Genomic DNA, 21,561 nt, shown 5'->3' with positions numbered 1-21,561 from the left:
GACACCAAGAGAAAAAAATTTACTACTGACTTTCCAATTATGAAGAAGTGTCAAAACAAGAGAATGAAGGCTCAAGAAGAAATAAAATATATTGATTTAATCTGCAAGATGCCATGCAGACAAGTCAAAGGTTAAAACTAAGCAAAAGAGTTCCTAGAAAATGTAAACTCACAGAAATGTTTGAATATGTATAAACTCTTATGAATATGCATGTACCCCCTGTAACTTAACAGTCTATAGAGAATATTGTTTTAAGCTAAGTGTGCTTTTGCCAAATTGCCATGCACCCCAGTGCTGGATATTGTCCCTTTTATCCCTTACTAAACTTTTAAAGTTTTCAAGAGTGATCATAGTTTCTCACATTGTTGAAAACCAGCTGGTCAATACTGAATACCGTAAAAAAAAACAACCTCTCAATACTTACCCAAAGAAACAGTCTGTGTCATTCATCCACTGGTTTATGAACTGTGCAGTGATGGGCTCAGGATTATGTGGAAATCTGATGTTCTCCAAGGTGTGCAAAAGTAGGTCAGGATTGTAGTAGAGTGCAGCTATGGCAACTTGAAGACACATGGTACGGAGCTCACTTGTTTTAACTCCTCGAGTCAAGCGCTCCAGAACAGCCTCCACAAAGAGGGGAATACACTGGGCATAAAAGAAGACAAGAAGGAAAGGAAAGGGGAAAAAAAAAAACAGTCATTAGACATGTTGCCAGATCATACAACATTTTGTAATACTTTTACCAGAATTATGTCCTGAGTTATCAGAAGTTGAGGTAGAGAACCAAGGAACACATTCTATTCACTTTCTAGCCTCCGATCACAGACTTATAAATCTTCCCCAAAACAGCTCTTCTCTGAGCTAAAAATTGCAGAGTTATTCTGAGCACAGAGGAGAATATTTGGGGCCATTTGGTGGAGTTTGTTGTAGCATTCAGAAAAGATTTAGGAAAAAACTCAGACACTCTCATCTTTGAAGAAATATACTAAATAATTTCAAAACTAACAGGCATTAGAAATTAAACTACCAAAATTTGTAACACAGAAGTTTTTCCTAATAAATGTAAAGTGATGTTAAATTTTTAATGAAAGTTTAAAATGAGTTTATTCAGATAAAAGCAAATACGAACAAAATTCTTAACAATGAAATACCTTCTAAACACACATATATTTTAGTAGGCAAATTTATACTTAACAAAAATTTGGGAAGCATTACAAAAGCTTTAAGTTATGAGTTTCAGCTCAGTGTGTAACCATTTTAATTCACAGAGTTGTACAGCTCAATTAAGCCTTCTACCACATATTTATTTCAATGTCAATACATTGAAGTCACTTTAAACTCTTCCAGATTTCCTTTAAAAAATCAAATGTTTCAGAGAACAAGGTAATTTAGGCTCATTACATGAGTCCAGAATTTGGCCCTGAACAGGAAAAAGACTACTTTCTAAAAAAGTGTTCTAAGAAACTCTGGAAATTTGTGATTATGTTTCTCCCTGCAATCACAATCAAGCCATGCTAAAAAATCTGCATTTCCAAATGCACTTAGTAATTTAAAACATCAAAAAGTTCCTGTAGCTTTGAGAAACAACAGCAGTTGGATATGTACAGTTAACCTCTCAGCCACAGTGGTCTTAACTATGTGTTTTGCATCAAAAGGGAAATTCTATAAAGAGAAAGCAAAAAACTACAATCTTGCGTACTATATATCCTTATAATTCAGTCCATATCCATTTTGTGGTCATGCCCACTAACATCTTGTTTCAAAATCAAAAAACCCCAACCTTATGAACTTTCCTCAGTTAATTTACTTCTTTCTGTTTTCCTCCCACTGTACATTTCCCTCAGATTCTCTAATTGCAGGTGTTTCTCTCAGGAGTCATGGATCATTAGAAAGCAATAAAAGAGAAAACCTGTTCAATATGTTTCACCTGGTCAATACCCCGTCCTTTGCACTGAAGAACAATCACTTCTAGGAGTTTGGCTGCATGGCACTCTGCATCTTCTCCTGCATCTCCTGTCAGTACCTAACAATCAGAGTAACAATTTAATTTATCAGTAGTCACTGACAACACTGAAAGTAAGTGCTCGTGGTACCTGCATACACCCAAAAATCTCTACACAGCATATAAATATGTATTCATGTTAAATTTTGTGAGGAATTAAGACACATAATTAATTTCTACAGGACATAAACAAGGATAAGTGGCTAACGGTGTATTTTAAAAACTAGAAGAAACTGCTGTAGTTCTTAAAGAGTTATATTCTTTATATGTTCACACTTTCCCTTTTTTTGAAAGAAATGTCATTTAGAAGAATCACTGATGTTTTCCACATTGCATTTCTATTTTTTCACTTCAATTCTAATAGTCACTGGCAGAATAACAGCACAGCAAAGTGAAGTGCTATGTCTAGGCTAGTTTCTGATTAAGAACAAGATGTATGCAATCATTCTGTGTGTAGGCACATACATATGAAACTGAGTGCTTCATCTTGGTACATTCCAACCCCATGGTCACTGTCAATCAAACCTGACAAAAGAAGCAAAATTTTCACATTCAAATACTCTAAGTTTCTTAAAAGTAAGCAGGTAGCTAGATGCCTAACACTCTCTAGTGCCCCAAATCAGAGGAAGACTGCAGCATCATCTCCTATTTTATTATACATGAGACACTCAGCCTGAAAGAGAAACAAGATAAATGTAGGAAGAACTTCAAATGAGTTCGCACCTTAGCTGACAACCAGAGTCCAACTGCAAGATACACAACCCAAGGAAATCAGACTTCATTAATTCCCTACCTACCAAAATAGCTCTCCATGGAAGAGAATCAAGACGAACAGCAACTTTCTCCCACACAGCTTTTTGCTATTTTCTTAAAGCATGTCACTTAAAAAGTGTGAAGGTGCTGCATGCACTCAGAACTGAGCCAAGACCAGAATTCACTTAGTTCTGAAATGCTTGGCCATCATGTGGCACATTCAGGTCACTCAGCTCCTCCAATTGTTATGTACTAGTGATAAGTACAACAGTAATAATCACCAGCCTTACCTTTTTACACATAGAGTAAATGATTTCTAAATGCTTTGGGTTAGACAGTAAGGTATCAGTGTCAATGGTCACATAATTATGCAAGAGAGGCATCATGTCTGCAGAACAGGGAGAGCAAAAGAGAAAAAAGTTACAAAAAGTGCTAACCAGAGAGGTAGTCCTAAAGGGGAATTCATTAGCTTATATTCTTGAATCTGACTGGAAATTAAAACTCAACTAAAGTCTTTTCTGGAAGAATTCTTCATAAGATACACTATGCAGGGTGCATTCTTAGAACTAGAGTAGGATTACATTTTAATCAATAAATTTGTAGTTTAAATTAACTTTGAATATTCAACTTTCTTTGAGTTCAGGACCCCTACAACAACTGATCACACTGACAGATTTGAACACATTTCTCCTACTTAAATATCTCCTGTTAAACTCCCACACTAAACAGACGGGCAGGGCATGACTCAAATACATGATCATTTTAAACCAAGACACTACATGGAAGCAACCCTTATCAGGGTGGGTTTTAGAGATGAATTCTCAAACAGTAAAAACATCACTAGAACAGAAGTGACTTTACCTGCAAAGTATTCAAAGCAATCCTGCTGGAAAACCTCATACAGAACACCTAAAAGCTGCCACATCTGAGGTGAAATCATCTGGCACGTTAAGCTGAAGGCCAAGGACAGAATTTCTTCATAAAACTCTGCAAAAGACAATTTGAAGCAGGGTGCTTTACAAAATAAGTTTAACTTGCAAATATCTTGAAATCTGAAACTGAGTCATGAGTCATTCTAATTCCTGTCTTCTAGTAACAGCTAGAAGACAGCAATTAGAAACTAAATCATACTAAGAAAAATAAAACAAATTGTAAAAGACTCTTTCACACAGGCTTTGTATTGGCTGAAGCTGCAATGATATGCATAGTTTTCCACTATAAATACATACCAAAACATACATCAGCAGCACATTAAAGACAATGCTTCTAATTGATTTACTGAAAAATAAATTTTTTCCTCAATCTTTGTTTTTTCTGTGAGGCCTTATCACAAAACCGTAACTTTTAGTGCAGCATACTGAAAAAACATTAATTTCATTTCAGACCATGTCTGTAAGAGACTAATGTAATTGTAGACATTGTCCTTTAACACAATTAGCCAGAATTAGAATCAGAACAGCATCTTCAGCTTTTGACCTCCAAAACACAATAGCCAATCAGTCTAATATACAAGAGCAGATCAGAAGAAACAAATTACAATGGTAAAGTAATGACTTTTTCTTCAAAGAAACACACACAAAAAGATGAAATTCTGTTCTGGAAGATAACAATCAATTTACATATCTCTAAAACATACCTATAACGTGTTTCTGCAAAACAAGGCCAATGATCTGTAAACAAATGCTCTCGAGCTGTTGAGTGATCTGCAATAAAACCATAAAAATTAGAAATACAGCAATTAAATAAATGTATTTGACTAATTCAATTTGAGAAGATCTTCAAATCAAAAACACTTTTATCATTTTTTAAATGCTGCATTAACAATTATAACATTATGAAATAAGGTCTCCCTGATTCAGAAAGAACCTCTTTACCCTGATTTGTGGGCATACACCTTACAACTGGGAGACCAATTCCTAGGAATTCTATTCAAGATATTGCTGGGTAAACTAAAGATATGGGTCATCACTATAAAAAACTAGGTTTATGCAAAATATTTCTTTCTGAATTCTACTTTAACACTCTGTAATACAACTAACCACTGTGAAGAAAATTAACTCTACTCCAACCAAAACTAGCACATTCCAATGAAGTGTTTACCAGCTATTCACCCTTGCTACATAAATTCCCTTCAAGTTAAAAGCTAAACAATTAATAAATCACAAAAGTAAACTGGGCTTTAGATTCAAATCTGTCAGAGATGGCTTGGTACCATCCTGCTGCAGTAAATGCACGTTTATGCCAAGTGATGCAACATACACAGAAGTGCTTCTTGTCATGAATGAAAGGAGGAAAACACGAAGGAAAACCTCACCTCCTTGTGATCTTCCACAACTGTCAGGATTGTGTCAATTGTGTGCAAGATGCCCATGGCCATAACCGTTTTGTCCTCTACTTCCTCATATTCCTCACTCTGAAGTACCTTACCAAATATTTCAGCCTGTGAACAAAACCAACCAACTTGATATTCAAGAGCAAACCCGCATTTCTAATTTGTCATTCAAAACCAAGGCAGTTAATGCAGCAGCAGCAATACCTTATCTGTAAGAGCTGTCAGCACTGAAAAATATGCTTGCTGCTTTTGAAAGGGGAACATAGCAAATTAAAATCTCCTCTTTTTTTCTCAGAAGTCTACGTTAAGTCATTTGAAATGCTAAGTAGTTAGACCTTGGCTCATTAAAACCAGTGACACAAATCAGTGTCTTTGAAAAACCTATAGGTTTTAAAGATGCTTCATACAGAAAAAAAACCCAAAAATACTGCAAATATTACAGGTAGACTCTTACAAGGATTACTTTAAACAGTATGTACTTCAAGCAGAGTTCATTAAATGTTCTCCAAACTAGGCATGTGCTTCTGACTGGAGTGGTAATTTATTATTCCTCTCACCAGGTGTTGAGTCATGTCCACAGCGATAGTAGTGACTTCCTGGCTGTATTCATAGATCATCTTCTGGATTACATTTGTGAGATCATCATTTTCTGTCTCCCTGACAATGTGCAGGAGCTCCTGCATCACTGGCCTTACATAAGGCTTCACATATTCCTTGGCTAAAAGGTAATAGAAACAAGGTGAAATCAATTATCCATAAACACAAATATACAGCATCTCCAAACCACCAGGCAGCTGACAACTCTTGAACAAAGTAAGTTTTTAAAATTTGAATTCACTAAAGACATAAAAAAGCCAAAAAACATACCCAAGGCAATTTTACAGTCCATAACTAGTAGACAGAGTAAATAAATTGTGTAATATTGAAATGCTACCTACAGCTAAAATCCAGTTTTGAAGGAACACTTGCTCTCATATATAAAACAGTGTTCATTTTTAAACATATACACTGCTTAACTTCACTAAAAAAAACCAAACATGGGTGATATTTACTTTATTAAAATAAACATGCTGATTCTAACTTCTTTTGTGCCATAAAAACTTGGAAAGTCAGAATTCTGGAATGTAATGAGCAAGTGAATTTGTCTAAACATGATAAAATATCCTGAAATCTATTCCTTCAAATGACAGAATTGTTTAGATAAATCTGCACCAACCTCCTTGTCTTGACAAAAAATCAATAGATCAGTGTATATAGCTGATGAATCACTGTCACATACCTTGCTCTTGGTTGCTTATTAAGGTCTGAAGGGCTATGGCTGCTTCTACTTTGACAGGCATCTCCTTATCATCAATCAGGCTCTTCTTTGCCAGCTCTACTGCATTCCTCAAGTTTAGCTCATTGTGAAATTTCAAAGCACTGAATGAATGAAGTACCCAACAGGACTGCAAGGCAAAAAGAGAAGCAAGTTAGGGACTATGGCAATTTTAAGCATTTTTAAAATGCTGAGTCAAAACCAATGCTAACTATCTCCCTGTTTGCATGCATGGTTGTTCTTTCCCCTACTTAATTATGGTGTATTCTTTCATTAAATGTAACACAGGTATTACACTCAAGCAGTTCTTTGTTAGATGTTCCCAAATTCCAATAAATTCAGAGTGCACATAATTTGGATTCATAGCTTTGGTCCTTCTGGGGGAAGTAAAATCAAAAAAAAACAATGAAAACTGTTTGTCCATGACTGATATTGGCACTTGGGGATTTTCTGCAAGCAACGCTCAAATTGATGTTACCTACTTGTGAAAATCCTGCCTATTCTTCACAGCCATCTCTGCTAATGAAAAATGGCCACAATTGCTGCTCAAATTTTTAAGTTTGATTGAAGAGGTGAGCATTAATACAACACAGACCCTCAATCAATTCCTTTAACTGAAAAAATTATTTTTTAAATCAAAATTGTGAAAAAATACAGCACAAGAATGTTATTTTAAATTTTGCTGTCCATTTATATAATTTCTTTCAGTGACATTCATAATGAAATTAAACTGCAAAGGAAGCAGCCATGCCAAATACTGGAATTGATGTGACAGGTGAACTTACTCGAGCTCTGAGGTATCCCAGGTTAGACATGAACAAGGGAAACACGTGATTCTGTAACATCAGCTCCATTTGATCCTTGAAGACACTCTTCTGTTGGAGTAAAGAAAAATTAATTTTGGAGACCATTCATTTTACATACTTCTTTCTAGCCCATAATGCATTTCAAATATCAACCATGGGAAACACAATAATTTGTTTATGTAATAAAGGTATCCTCCCACAAAGAGAACTGGATCCCTTACCCTGAACAGAACCAACTCAAAAGCACAGCAAGTTCAAAACCAGAAAGAACTGTACATATAATATTCTACTTGGCATTATTCATTACAACACGCAAACTGGAATTTTCATGTTATTTAAGGCAATTAGTACCAACTGATTTTTCTTAAAAACAAGCAAGGATCAATAACCTAGTAATTCCATTCTTCCTACAAAGGAGTACATATATACCTGAAATAAATATGAGTGTAGTATAGAACAATCTGCGTTTCAAATGAACTACTGTTACTCTAAATATCAAAACTTACTATTTTGGACACTACAGCAACAAATCCCATCTTTTCTCACATTTATTAATGGATGAAGATAATTCCTTTGTGACACAAGTTTCCTTAGCTGGAGAAGGATACCGGATGAAAGTTATTTTTCATTATTCCAACCTTAGCAAATCCCAAGATACTTACAGGAAGCTAGAACCAATATGGAGATTTGAGACTTTCCTTATAGTCCCAGAATACTAGAAAAGATACATGCTAGGGATGCTGTTACCATCCAGAGGAATGATTCAATGGCTAAGACAGAAGAGGGTGAAAAGGAACACTCAATACAACATGTATCTTACACGATCCCACTTTATTTCACCAATGCACACAGCTTTTTTTCCACACTCATTCCCCAGCCTTCACAGAGCTGGATGAAGGACTGACCAGGGAGAAAACAGAGAGAAAGCAAAATACTGCTCTTTTGTACACACTGGCCAGAAGTTTGTAGGCACTGAACTGGAGGTGCTGTGGGGAGCCACGTGGCTCAGGCAGGGCCATTGTGTCTATGAGCTCCTCAAACACAATATCTCAGTCAGCTCAAGAGCCAGAAAGCATTTACAAATGCAGCAATATGGATATTGATATGGAAACAGCTGATGGAATGTCTCAAGGCGTCAAACTGCAAACACAAGAAATCCAGATTTTTAAGGGGTCTGTAGTGTTTGGGTCTATTACTCTTTCATAAAGTACAATACAACTTCATGTTTCAGGATTGAAAATTTCTAATAGGAACAGAATACTGGAATAAATCCCCCTTTTCCCCACAGGACAGAGATAAATATGTTAATCTGAAACAATGTCATTCTCATTCACTATTATACACCTGCATGAGGAAGGGCATTTACAATCCAAAATAATCTACAAAAATTCTGCAAAAGTTACTGATGTTCCAGGATTTAAGATCAGAAAATAGATTAGTAAAAAAAAGTATGGCAAATAAGATAAGATGGCAAATAAGGTAAGATGTTGCTCGTGATATGAAGACACATTCTGCACAGTAAGACAATTCAAATAAAATATAGTAAATCACTTTTTAAAAGAAGCCTCCAGCACAAGATCACCATTTTCATGCTACAACTAATAATGTTTTGGCAATTACTTTTGAGATGGACCAAAGGCATATTCTGGACTCCACCATCTACAAAAGCACCAGGCAAACTGTTATCAATATCAATCAGAGAGAAACAGTGTGCATTAAATTTGCATTCAGTTCCAGAAATGTACCCAAAATTCTGAAGATGCTGTCTATAAAAAAATGGAGGAAGGCTCTTTGCTCTTTCCAGCTTTTTTCAAAACTCCCAACTGGCAGATGAAATAAGACTTAAAGCCACTTATTGAAGAGTGAAAAAGTTGGAAAGCTAGATAGAACATTCCTGTAATACGTTAAGTAAACCTTTTCCTGGAACCAGAAGAAGCCCATAATAGTGCAGGCTGCTGGGGAATTTAATAAAGAATCATAGGCAATGTTGCTGATGGAATGCATGTTTGCTTTCTTAACACTTCCATTTTACTAGTAAAGCAGGAGGGGACCAAGGGACTGTTGTGTAACAAACAGCTTTGGAAAAACGTGAGAAGGAAAGTTTGTGTATAAAATTTGTGATATAAAAACCAGGAAAGAATGTTAATATTTTTAAATAAACAGACTCTCATATTCTGATTGCAATCAGAGTGCAATCTCTCTACAGACTTTATAAATATGGCTAAGGGCTAATCATACTTTATAAAGTAAGACTATTTTTTAAAATCACAGCTGACAGCAAGAATTGCAAAATTTTTTACATTTCTTTACCCACTTACCTTCAGTAAAATATCTGCTAGGGATCCTATAACATGCAAAGCTCCATCTTTTTTCCTTGGATCAATGTTTGGCTCTGTCAGAATCTGGTAGCAATATGCCATCATTTTTGGTAATACCTGTGCAGGACAGAAAACACACAGTCCCCTTTAGCCAAGTTATTTTAATAGCATTGTTTAAAAAATTCATATGACATTTTCAAGAAGAAACTTTGTCTTGGGCAAAGCAATGTGAGGTACTAAATGCAGCATCTTTCAATAGTTAAAGTGTAAAACTTTGGAATTTTCAACTTTTCATCCAAACTGGTCAAAATTATAATAATCTCCATGAAATTTTTCATTACTTACAGCAAGTATTTTTGTCACTATCTTGAAGCAAATCAAAAAAAGTGATGAAAAGGCAAAAGGCTCAAGCATCACCTCGCCCACTTTTTCTCTACTTTTCTGGCTTGTCTCACACATAAATATAAATACATGTGTGTGTGCATATATCTATGAAAATATATATATATTTATAAGGAGAGCTTGGATAAAATCTCAAACTTGATCTATTGATTTTGGCAGTATTTTCTAAAGTTGACTAGACTTAGAAAAGTTCCTTGGCAAAACCAACAGCTGAATGTGATATCCACACCCATTATGTCCTTTTCCAACATGCCATTGGGATGGTCTAAATACAAATTATGAAAATGAGAAGGAAGATCAGTGGACAAGTACTGTTTGGACAATAAAGAAGTAAAAAGTTAATATTCCACCTATTCCACCTAATGTAAAGACAGTGTTTTCTTCTGAAAATCCACATGGAAATGGAGCTCCATGATTACTAGATGTTAAAATGGAACCTAGAAAAACATTTGCCATTTTAGCCAATTGTGCTTTCCAGGGCTTGCCTGGGTATTTTTGTACAAGTAAATACAGAAAGATCCACAGAAAAGATATGTCCTCATTTAAAGGGTAACTATATGGAATGGGCTTTGTCCTTGCTAATTTCATTGCTGTTAAGAAGGATTTTAAACAACATCAGTGAAAATTAATAAGGATCATATCCACTTTCCCTCCTGCTAAGTTTGTGATGCTGAGAACAGCTGTGACAGAGGCTGTTTGTAAACCTAGGAAAATCTATTCCAATATATCTATTCCAACCCATTTTGTATCTGGCAGATGCATTTTACATCTGCAAGAAGAATCCACTTAGTATTTATACACACCATAATTTAACTCTCCCCATTCGCCAGGAAACATTTGACTATATAGCAGCAAGTGTATTTTTCAAGAAAATATAGCTTCCTGCAATATCTTCAAATATAAGGGGAAAATAACATTATTAAGGAAAATTCAAATAATTAAAAGCCATTGGTTTCATACCTCTTTTCTCTTCTTCGCAGCAGTGTAAAGGAGATTCTGTGCTGCTGTTGTTGTGGATGCATAATCCTCAAATACATCTAAAAAATGGGGAGAAAAAAAGCATAATAAAAATTAATTTCCTGACTAATATAATTTTTATAAACCATATTGGTTTTGGGATATCACAAAATCTGGATGAATATATAATCTCAAAATTATTGACATGACTGTTTTCACTTCCTGGTTAGAGAGTCAGACCCAAATTTATGTCACACACCTTACTTCTTGCCTTCCAAATCCACTGCCACTCTTCATTCCCTTAATTAAGAATATATTATTTATTCATTAGCTCTTTTGAGACTGTATACAAGGGATGAAAAATCCTGTCTCATTTTAAAATAAAACCCCTATAAGAAGAACACCAATACACTCCAGTACCATCTGTATACCACGTGTACATATTTTTGACTTGATTTTATTAAAACCTCATGGGAAACTTTTTGTACATAAAATCTACTTAGATCTGGAGTAGTTTTATATCTGCTGAAAGGTCAAGTTTTTTGGATTCATTTATTGCAACTAAATCTCCAATGTTAATACTGAAAGTATAATTTCTATCTTGAAAAAAAAAGACCTGTGCTGTAAACGTGTTCTAATCCAAACATCCCTACACAAATTGAATCAAACTAAAAGATCTTAAAATGCTATCTTAAAATGTGGCTCAAATTACACACCAACTTGTCCAGAAAACTTTAAGATAAAACATCATTAGGAAGTACTACCAGACCACTGGAATTCTTGTTCCAAATGAAAAAGCATCTCAAAAAAAATTCCATTTAATGCACATTGATACATAATTATTATGTACTTGGAGTGGTTTTTTACCTTACAATCTGAATCTGTATTTAACTGCCTCAGCTACACATAAAAATAAGATTCACTACTTACAAAGAAAGAACTGAATTCACATGCCAAAATTCAAGGATGTAGTTATACCCTAGTGATCTATACTATATTGTAATTAATTTGTTGCATAACAACTCTCCAAGCTTTTAAGTTATTCTATGAAGATTTAAATTCTGTTTTCACATACACTAATCCCAAATCAACTAATTAAAATTTCCCAAATGCCACATATATATCTCTGTGGTGCCCAGCTTGCAGGAGTTTTCCAGATAAAATTGCTGTACTTTTAAAGTACCTTTCTCCTTTTCAATGACATGACTCTTTTCATAAGTGTAATTATTCATAATATGGCCCTATGTGTTATTCCCAAGATTTTGCAGTGTGTCTTTTGAAAGAATATATATATATCTCATTATCTTCCAATTGAGTAGTAATAAGTGGCAGAAGAACTCTGAAGCTATTGACAGTTTTCAACAGGGAAAGAGTAAGTCAGGCCTCTTCTGGTCAAAGTGAGAGCTGCAGGAACCTGCAAACAGCTGCCACATCTGCAAGTCAGGATTCTGAAACAGGCACTAACAAGGGAGCAAGTCAGTCTGTCTGGGCTGCTCTGAGCACATGTGAAGTAGAAAAAAAGCTCTGAGAGAATAATTTAGATCAAAGCTACCAGCCAAATGTCCCAAATTCACTTGATCTGCCACCTGGTTTTAGCTACAGATTGGTGAGATTTAAGAAAAAAGTTTTCTTCTTCCCATTGTTCAGGTGAAGAGAGATATTACAGTGGCCATGCTGATCACTGGAACTACAGGGTACAATTATGATGAAAGCAAAAAATAAAGCTAAATTACCAAATTTCATGCGGATATATTCATATGGATCCTCTTGCCAGAGCTCCTCATCCTCATCTTTGTAGCACATCAGAGAGAATATCACCTCTTCTGTTATAGTCTAATTTTAGAAAAGCCAAATACACATAAGTACATATAAAATTAAATTCCAGTACAGCTGCCCTCCACCATGCACTAATTTATTAGACTTATTTTTCTGGAGAGTTACATTCCTTTAAGCAGCACACGCTTATTTTTGTCTACCAGAAAAAACTTCACAGAATTACAGGTACTTTCCTTTTGAAAAAGTCACAGACAGTAGCAGTAATTATACAATCTATCTTTATAATATTACATAACCATGCACAAAAGTACACTTCAGGACACAGCCTGTACACAGCAGAATAATACATTCTGCAGAAGGATCTCACCAATGCAATACTTAACACGAGAATGTATTTCAGAGTCCTTCCCCTTAAAAGTTATGGAATTAACTAACTACAAAGGGGGTCTTATAATATTAAAAATATAAAAGAGCAGGAAGACCACTCTTCATTTGCTCTTTAATTCACTTATAAGACATGTCTTTACAAGAGGGTTTAGCTCCTCTTAGATGAATGTTCTCTTTTTGCACTATCTTTGCACTAGAATCAAAAATCTATGACAATTCTGAACACCAGATCTAATAAAAGTCAGAACACTATGACTTGCTAACAGACTGTAAAAATTCAAATAAAGAACTTATGGAACAGAATCTTTGAGTTAACATTATATGCAATAAAAGGCAGTCATATATTACAAAACACAACTATGTTTGTGTAGAAATGCTATTTTATTTTCCAGATCAACTGCTGAATGATTCACAAAACCTTTCTTAAAAACACAAAACTTGGGGGACTGGGGGTGTTTTTTAATCCCTCTGATGACATGTAATGTTTATGATTGGGTTTTAAGCACTGACCTGTATGTGTGGCTTCATTTGCTTCCATGTTATAGAGTGAATCACTCCTTGGTTCAGATAATTCAATGTTTGCTGAAGAACACGTGGTGCAACATAGTCTTTTTGCCTGTACTGGTCTAAGATTCTTAAGAGAACCTAAAGAAGTGACAAATTGGTATTTTTAAATGAAGACTGAAAATTCTGCCTCATGAATAAACATACAGTGCACTTCCTCAGTGAATATGCATGAATAGATAAAGTAGTTTTACAGCAGATGTTCTAGCATTAGAAATCATTATAATGCCTTTGATCCAAAAATCATAAATAATTTAAATATCAAGGTTCTAATCCTGCAGACATTTATGCAGACATCCACCTTTACTACTAGCCCTACCATGTGATCACTTGTGATTATAAACCAAAGAGATACTTCAATAGTGAAAAGTTCATAGTTTAGAGAGGCCTCAGCAAAATCTGGAATAGGTAAGGAAAATGCACAGTGAGATTTTCAAACTGGTGGCTTCTATACCTGCTAGAATGGTGTCTGCATTCATATTTAATTACAGGTCCCTAAAGAAGACAAATTAATTTGGAAGTACAGTGAAGAGAATAGAAATACTAAACTAGGAAAGAAAAATAGGTTCACCTAAGCCTCTGAATCAGAAGAGCTGCAAAAACCTTAATTTCAATTACCTATTGTAGCCATCAGATAGTATCACCTGGCATGCTATTACAGACTCTACCACACAAAGCTTCCTAGGTATAAAACTGTTTTCTAGTAAGAAAAAAACACAGTACAAAGCTACTAATCTGCACCAATGGCAGGTGAATTATTAGGAAATGCAAAGAAGTGGAATATATATGAATAGCAACAAAAGTCAAGGGCAATGCATAACAAAATTTTGAGTCAAATGCTTTCAGCAGAACAATTCTACTTTGTAATTCTTCAGAACATTATAATAAATTTCATTTTGAATATAGCTCTTTCATTAGGAATACTAACTTTGATGTTAAGTCAATATGAAATGCTGCAAAGACAAGAACTGTCTATATCTTATAGAGACTGTAGCACAATGTCAGCACTTATCAACTGATGAATAAGTAACAAAGGCATAGTAATGTAATATTCACAACAGAATTCTTACTAACTCTGCAAGGAATAATGATAAATCACTATTTAAGAGCCAGAAATTGAAGAAATGTGCAGATCCTCCAGTACATTTAACTTGAAAGTTAAACTGTCTCCTCTGCAACATTGTTTAGTACCTTAACAGACAAACTTTAAGTATTTCAAATTATAACTGCCCATAGGAGTCTGTTTTTCTGCTCAGGAGTTACAAATTGCAAGGAATTTAGAAAAGATATTAGGCTATTTCCCTTTTCATTTAATTTACAGCCTTATCACAACTATTCCCCTCCTTAGTTCTTCCTGATGGATAAAATATTCTGTTGCAGACTGGATGAAGAAGAGTAATAGTTGTTTAGCAACTTTACCAGAACTGGACTGTCTCCACACACCATGTTAAACACAAATAATTAGCATTCTCTAACAAAAATAATTTCTTTGCAAACAGTGAATTTAGGCTATGTTTTCACATAATATGCTTTCCAGGAATAAAATAATGTTCATTGCTGTTCTCCAGACATCTAATCTGCTTGTATCTTCCTGAAATAAAACAGTATCATTGGATTAGTGTGCCTAAGTTGTTTGCAGCAAAAGCACTTGACAAAGACAGGCCTGAAAATACACCCTTCTGTGAAATGAGGCCTCTGCACCAAGTGTTCCTCTCAGTTGTATCTAGAGTGCTTATACATGACAATAATACCATTTTATCAGAACTCACCTTTCCTGAGAGTTTTCCTGCAGGGTTTTTTGAGTTGCTGAAAAAATGTGTTATTATACCTCAGCTGTAAGGCATTGAGTTCTAAAGAACTTCTCAGTCCCCACAAGGAAAACCTTCCACACTCTCATTATTTTTGTTCAATAAATGAACCTCAATATAAGCACACTGCTAAAAAGTAATACATTTCTTCAGTCAAAATAATGCAATTCATAAAAAATGAACTGTGCTTACCTGTTGTATGCCCACAGCATAGGTTTTTAAAAAGAAGTCTGAGAATTCAAAGTACTCTTTAGTTACATTTCCAGGACTTCCATAACTTTAAAAGGAAGAGAACACAGATATTTACACAGTGAGAAGTCTGTGGCGTCAAGAAAATACCGTACTTCCTAAAACATACAGGATCTTGAGTGGTTTTGCATTAGCAAAGGAAAAATTTACCACAGGTTCCTTCTAAGCCAGACTTTCCATGTAACACCTCACTTCCCTTTTCTTAAATTATCCCAAGGTAAGTATTATACTCAAGTAAACATGGTTTTTTGTCACAAGCTCTGTAACTTCCATGTTTATGGATTTCTTTTCAAATCTTCCCCTGCCTTTATGTTTGAATTCTCAAACATAAACACTTGCAGCTGAGTGTAGTAAAATAAATATGTAGTTAGATTTACTTTTCCTGTGGGGCAAGTTTCTTGCCATCTTAAGGGAGTCCAATCATTTCACTAAGAGCTGAGACCAGCAGTTGTGCCAGTACAAGGCAGAGGACAGCAGCAGGAAAACCTCTTCAGTGACCAGGAATGTTAAATTGATCCAACTGTCTTCTCTACTTGCATGTCAAGTCATGGTACAGACTTGTAACCCAAATTTAGGTTTTAATCAGTTTGTTACCGTTCAAAGAGACGAGCTACAATATGCAATGCCCACTTCTTGCATTTCCACCACACCAGCTCTGGTCTATCATCTTCATCAATCTGCAAAGTCTCCTACAAACAAATACGTTTATTTTAAACTAGTTATGTCATTTGTTGAGAAGCAATTATGCTTTAAATATTCCTTCCTGAGTAAATTAATATAAACACACAGCATAGACTAAAGCCTTGATTCTGTTAACAGTTACAGACACTCAGGAATTTTCAGTTATCTTAATTACGCAGTATAATGTGTATGTGCAATACCTGCACAATGCCTGTACTTTAATTTCAAAATTATGCATATTTTAAAAATGCAAATTCTCAAATACACTTGAATACATCACTCTGGCTCAAAAATCCAAGGATAAGAATCTTCAGAAAAGAACACTTAGAAAATCTTTACACTGACTGTTCCTCAAATGCTAACAAACAAATTTCATAGATCTTTACAAAGGTAAAACTCACCAGTGGTACATTTCTATCAATGATGGTCCGGAAGATCTCCATCCATTGAGTCATAGTCTGGTTATTCACCAACTGGAGGGGCAATGCATACTGCAATAAGGGAAAAACACAAGTATGAAATATTATTTTTCTCTGTAAAGGGCAGATCTTTCTGCAGCAGTTACATTCTAAGGAAGATGAGGTTTTAAGTAAAATTAAAACCAATTAGGTTACACATCAACACTAGCTGCATCTCTCTTGGTACAATTTGAAGAGGGATTTCTGAGCAGACATAATTTGAGGAAAGTTCCTTGGTCTAAGAACTTGCCAACTGTCTTTGTTTTTCTTCTTCACAACAACCCAGGTACTTTTTAGGATTAAAGCAATATCAGTATTACAGGGCTTTGGCAAACTATTTGGCAAACAACAGCATTTTAGAAGGCAAAATGTACTCACTACCAACAGAGAAAGAAGACACAGGCTTAAGCTGTGCCAAGGGAAATATAGTTTGGATGTTAGGAAGAAGTTTTTTACAGAAAAAGTAATAAAGTACTGGAATTGTCTGCCCTGGGAGGTGGTGGAGTCACCATCCCTAGATGTGTTTAAAAAATGACTGGACGTGGCATTCAGTGCCATGGTTTAGTTGAGGTGTTAGGGCTGGGTTGGACTCAATAATCTTGAGGGTCAACCTAGTGATTCTGTGATTCACTACTACTACCTAGCTACTATCCAGTAAACCTCATTTCTCTACAAAATCCAAAGAAAAGTAACAGTATTCAGCAAGTTATTGAAAAGAAAAATAGGATCTTGGTATTTTTTAAATTCTCCATCCATTTAGTAACAAACTATTTTACCTTTTTAACACACAGTAAGAATTTTCAGGCTGTTCCTTATGAAGGATCTGGTTTGGTTTCTGATTGTCTGTAAGTACTCCTTCACAAAACTCATCTCAGTAAAAGCCAAACTCATCTCTCTAAAGTGCATGTGTCTCAATACATAGCATCTGCCAGATTTTCAGCAGGTAATGAGAAATGCCTCCTAGTGAAGTGCAACATTTGACAATTACACTACAATATTCATTACTGACACTTTCAGAGGCCAACTACACTGTCTAGATACCCATGCAGTTTACATCATGCGACATGCAACTTTATAAAAATAGGAACACATTTCTAGGGAGCTTGCAGATACAATGTGCATAAGCACCATACATTCATTAAAAATTTCATCTGGGTGATGATGCAACCAGCTTTAAAGTAAAAAAATCTATAAATATCCTATTTCTATAATAGCCGTTTATTGTACATGACTTTTCCCATCCAAAAGGGAATTCTTATTCAATCACAGCTCTGAATGTACTGAAAGGGGTCATATTGCCCAGCAAAGTAAAAGATGCCAACCTGAACAAGAGCATAGAAGATTTTTAAGATTTGTTTCTGAAGCAGGACAGAGTAATGGGAGTTATCAGGCAGAAGCTGGATCATCTGCTGCTGAATCCGAGGCAAAAATATTTGCATGGCTGCTATGAGGGGATCTCGCTCCTCTGCCTTTTTGTACCTGCAATGAAAACAAAAATGTTGATCCAGGATCTACACACTAGTGACTCTAATGCCTATTCCCCACCAACAATTTCACTTCTGTGCCCTAAAAAAAAAAAAAAAAAAAAGAATATCCAGCACTCAATCACTCTCCCCTCCTCTAACCCCCATCTAAACCCTTTGTGCAAATTCACTAAAAATACCTATAAATAAAAAAATGGAAAACAACAAATGTTGCCTTACACAAAGGCAGTTCCTGAGAGCAAGAACTACTATTCTTTACTACTGAATTGTCACCTCACAGGAGCAGATTGAATTTCTCTGCTGTTCATACCAATGCTAAACCCAAGTTGGGTGCTGAACAAATGGGAGTGAACAGCCATTGAAAGGGAAAGACAATTCCTTGCTTTGGAAAATATTTTCTTTCTCCATTTACATTCCTTTCGTGTGGTTTATACATATGTTTCTAATAATAGGTAATTAAAAAAAAAAAAAAAAGAGTGATAAGCCCCACTATACTGCTCCTAATTTATGCTTTGTGGATTTTGACAACCAGGAAGATGCTACAGATAATAATATGCAATAGAAGTACATGACAATGACAGCACTGTATTCATGACATAAAAGCAGAAAATAATTTGTATTCATACAACTAGAATTTGGGGCACCTCAAACAAAGAAAGTTATAATCCTAAGGAATTTTTTTACAGCCAGATCAAAAGTACAAAACCTCAAGAAAAAAGTCTCAGTAAATTCACACAGATTACTGCTGGCAGTTCTGCTTTCAATTCACTAATGATACAAAGATGATGAATATTTTTCATTTATTTGCAGGAAAGGAGGCATATGATAATTATTAATTCCCATTTTCTATCTGAATTCCCTTGTAGAACTGCCAGTGCTCTTAAGAATGTCAATTTCTATAATCAATTTAGACAAAGTACCAATTCTTCATCTACTGATGGACATCAACTTACTCATAAGTCTTCACCAGCTGATAGAGGCACAGGAGGCTACCAAGCCAGCTCCCACTGTTTGGAGACTGCAAGTAGTATCCTATCTTGTCTACCACAGCTGTCCAATGGCCAGGGAAGTCGTGTTTAATGATAGCACGGAGGCACATTGTCAGCTGGGCTCTAGTGCAGAGGAGAAAAAAATGTAAGTGAATAAGGTCATGGCATAGTGTTTAAATTAAAGGATAAATCCCAAATCTTGGTTTATTGGCTACAATACCTATATTATGTCATAAGCATCTAACATATTTTGACAGCACTGAAAGAGTTCTGGGAAGTAGCAGAGGAAAATAAAAAAATCCAACAGGATTTAACTTAAAGGAATAAACTAATTTCAGAACATTTTAACTACTTTTCTCCTTCCCTCCTCCCTCTTCACATGAATCAAGCGGTATTTTAGAAGAATTAATAGCTCATGGAACCAACTAGTTTTGTGCTTTGACAACTAATGTTTATACTTGCTTATCAAGCTGAAAGCAGCCACAAAAGCACACATTTGTACATTTCCGTTAAAGAATAATGGCCTGTGTTATGATCCAAGCCACAGGTTCCTCAAAAAATTGCAGTTTTCCTGGGATCTTCTAGAAAAAGCACTTTCTTAACCTCCAAAGCATATAGCAGAGCCAAGAATTTAAAGAACACCATACTGTTTCTCTCCTGGCCATTTTAGATGCCACTCATAATGGTTAGGCAGGGCAGAACTGTTGATTGACTAAAGTGAGGTGTGACTAAAAAAACTGAGCAGCACTGAATAGAGCCTGTGGAGAAACAATTTTAGTTCTGCTAAGCAATGAAAAAACAAAGCCTGCAGAAAATATCAGCTCCCATCCTATCAGCCTCACTTTAATTAAAGGGGTGAAAAATCATAACTGTAGTATGTCTGTGATTCTTAACTATTTTCCAGCAAAAGCACAACTGAAATTATTCATTCTTTTAACAGCTTAAACCAAGAACCCTAATATATAGTTAAATACTGGGGTTACAGGTAAAAATTGATAAAGTAATTAAGAAAAGGGCTACTAGTAAAAAGGAATCTTGGACAGTATTTCCCTGAATGGTTAATCCCATATTGCAGACAACCCTATACATACTATCTGCCTTAAATCAGCCAAACAGACAGGCTTTTACTACAGCAAGTGTTACAAAACACTTTGAACAACACCCTGAGAGGATAAACCACATCACAGGGCTCGCTGCCAGGTTACCACTTTTCTGAAAAACACACATGAATAAGTGTAAACAGATTATTATTACTTTGGCAAAGACAGTACTTGTCTCATCTCCCAAAACATTGAGATTCTCACGTTAACAACATCAGACCAGCAGGTCTGAAACATGAGCAACAGAAACATTTCTGTGCAATGTAAGGTACCTCACTAGGTCAGGAGAACGAATGATTCCTTCTACAATGTTATCCCGAATCTGCTGCCGATCGTTTTCATGAATATTAAATGGAAAAACTGCTTCTCCAGGAGGTGGCTCACGGTCCGGCCAGTACTGTGTCACCATGTTCTTCAGGTAAATGGCAGCTAAGGACAGACAGTGGGGAAAGAATAATTTAATGCTACACAGTGCCCAGTGCTCAACATGTAGAATGGCTAAAAGAAGAACAAAGAGTTGAAAAGGCAAGTGGAAACCACTACCTGAATTCTTAACAATTATGGGCACTGAGCACAGCTGAATCAGAAAAACATTTTTCTTATGATTTCACACAAGATCAGGCTCAAGCACCTGATCAGAACAGACCAGGATGGTATTTCCATCAACATCTATCAAGGTACATTTTTACTACAGCAGTACTTCCATATGAAAATACTATCCCATCATTCTAAACAAGCCAACAAAAATCTTCTTATGTGTGTTTTCACTCATTCCTAAAACAACAACTCAAGCTCAGTAAATGAAGTTTGGGGAAGGCTCGTGTACACAAATCACTGCAAACACAGATGGGACACTCTGCTTGGGGATATGCCCAGTATGAAACTGGCATGTGGCCTACCTTCTATTCAGGCAGAAATCTTTCTTGTGAACTCCCTAAGCTTTATTTCACTATTAGGATTTCCCATAATACCTTTGAATTGTTCCCTTCTATCTCATGTGAAAAAAAAATAAGAAAAATAAAGCTAATCTTCAACAGAAAATAAAATAGCATTTATGCATCAGTACTAAACTGCCTGAAGGCATTCTTCAGGAAACATAAGAAATATCGTAGGAGGCATTAAAGGAATGTTCTTAATAAACTCTTATGCCTGGACACTGTTTTGCTTGATTACTAGCTAG

At 35.5% G+C, this 21,561-nt stretch overlaps 1 protein-coding gene across 3 annotated transcripts in view; it reads right to left on the bottom strand.

The window, feature by feature from the left end:
* Positions 1-21,561, bottom strand: part of IPO8 (importin 8) — a 49,646-nt gene that overhangs the window by 18,213 nt on the left and 9,872 nt on the right. For all 3 annotated transcript variants that reach the window (XM_021539988.3, XM_021539987.3, XM_021539989.3), the window contains exons 3-21: positions 20,654-20,810; positions 19,246-19,404; positions 18,131-18,287; positions 16,752-16,841; positions 16,264-16,358; positions 15,613-15,697; positions 13,559-13,693; positions 12,619-12,718; positions 10,889-10,965; positions 9,527-9,643; positions 7,188-7,277; positions 6,367-6,532; positions 5,645-5,805; positions 5,070-5,195; positions 4,392-4,458; positions 3,617-3,742; positions 3,046-3,143; positions 1,928-2,023; positions 425-645 (exon numbers count right to left, since the gene is read on the bottom strand). In XM_021539988.3, coding sequence (XP_021395663.1) covers positions 425-645; positions 1,928-2,023; positions 3,046-3,143; positions 3,617-3,742; positions 4,392-4,458; positions 5,070-5,195; positions 5,645-5,805; positions 6,367-6,532; positions 7,188-7,277; positions 9,527-9,643; positions 10,889-10,965; positions 12,619-12,718; positions 13,559-13,693; positions 15,613-15,697; positions 16,264-16,358; positions 16,752-16,841; positions 18,131-18,287; positions 19,246-19,404; positions 20,654-20,810 — 2,323 coding nt within the window. The remainder of the gene's footprint in view (positions 1-424; positions 646-1,927; positions 2,024-3,045; positions 3,144-3,616; positions 3,743-4,391; positions 4,459-5,069; positions 5,196-5,644; positions 5,806-6,366; positions 6,533-7,187; positions 7,278-9,526; positions 9,644-10,888; positions 10,966-12,618; positions 12,719-13,558; positions 13,694-15,612; positions 15,698-16,263; positions 16,359-16,751; positions 16,842-18,130; positions 18,288-19,245; positions 19,405-20,653; positions 20,811-21,561) is intronic.

Source organism: Lonchura striata, chromosome 5 (assembly GCF_046129695.1).
Source record: "Lonchura striata isolate bLonStr1 chromosome 5, bLonStr1.mat, whole genome shotgun sequence".
Lineage (NCBI taxonomy): Eukaryota > Metazoa > Chordata > Aves > Passeriformes > Estrildidae > Lonchura > Lonchura striata.
Note: the sequence above shows the minus strand (reverse complement) of the source record. Positions and strands in the feature narration are given on the sequence as shown.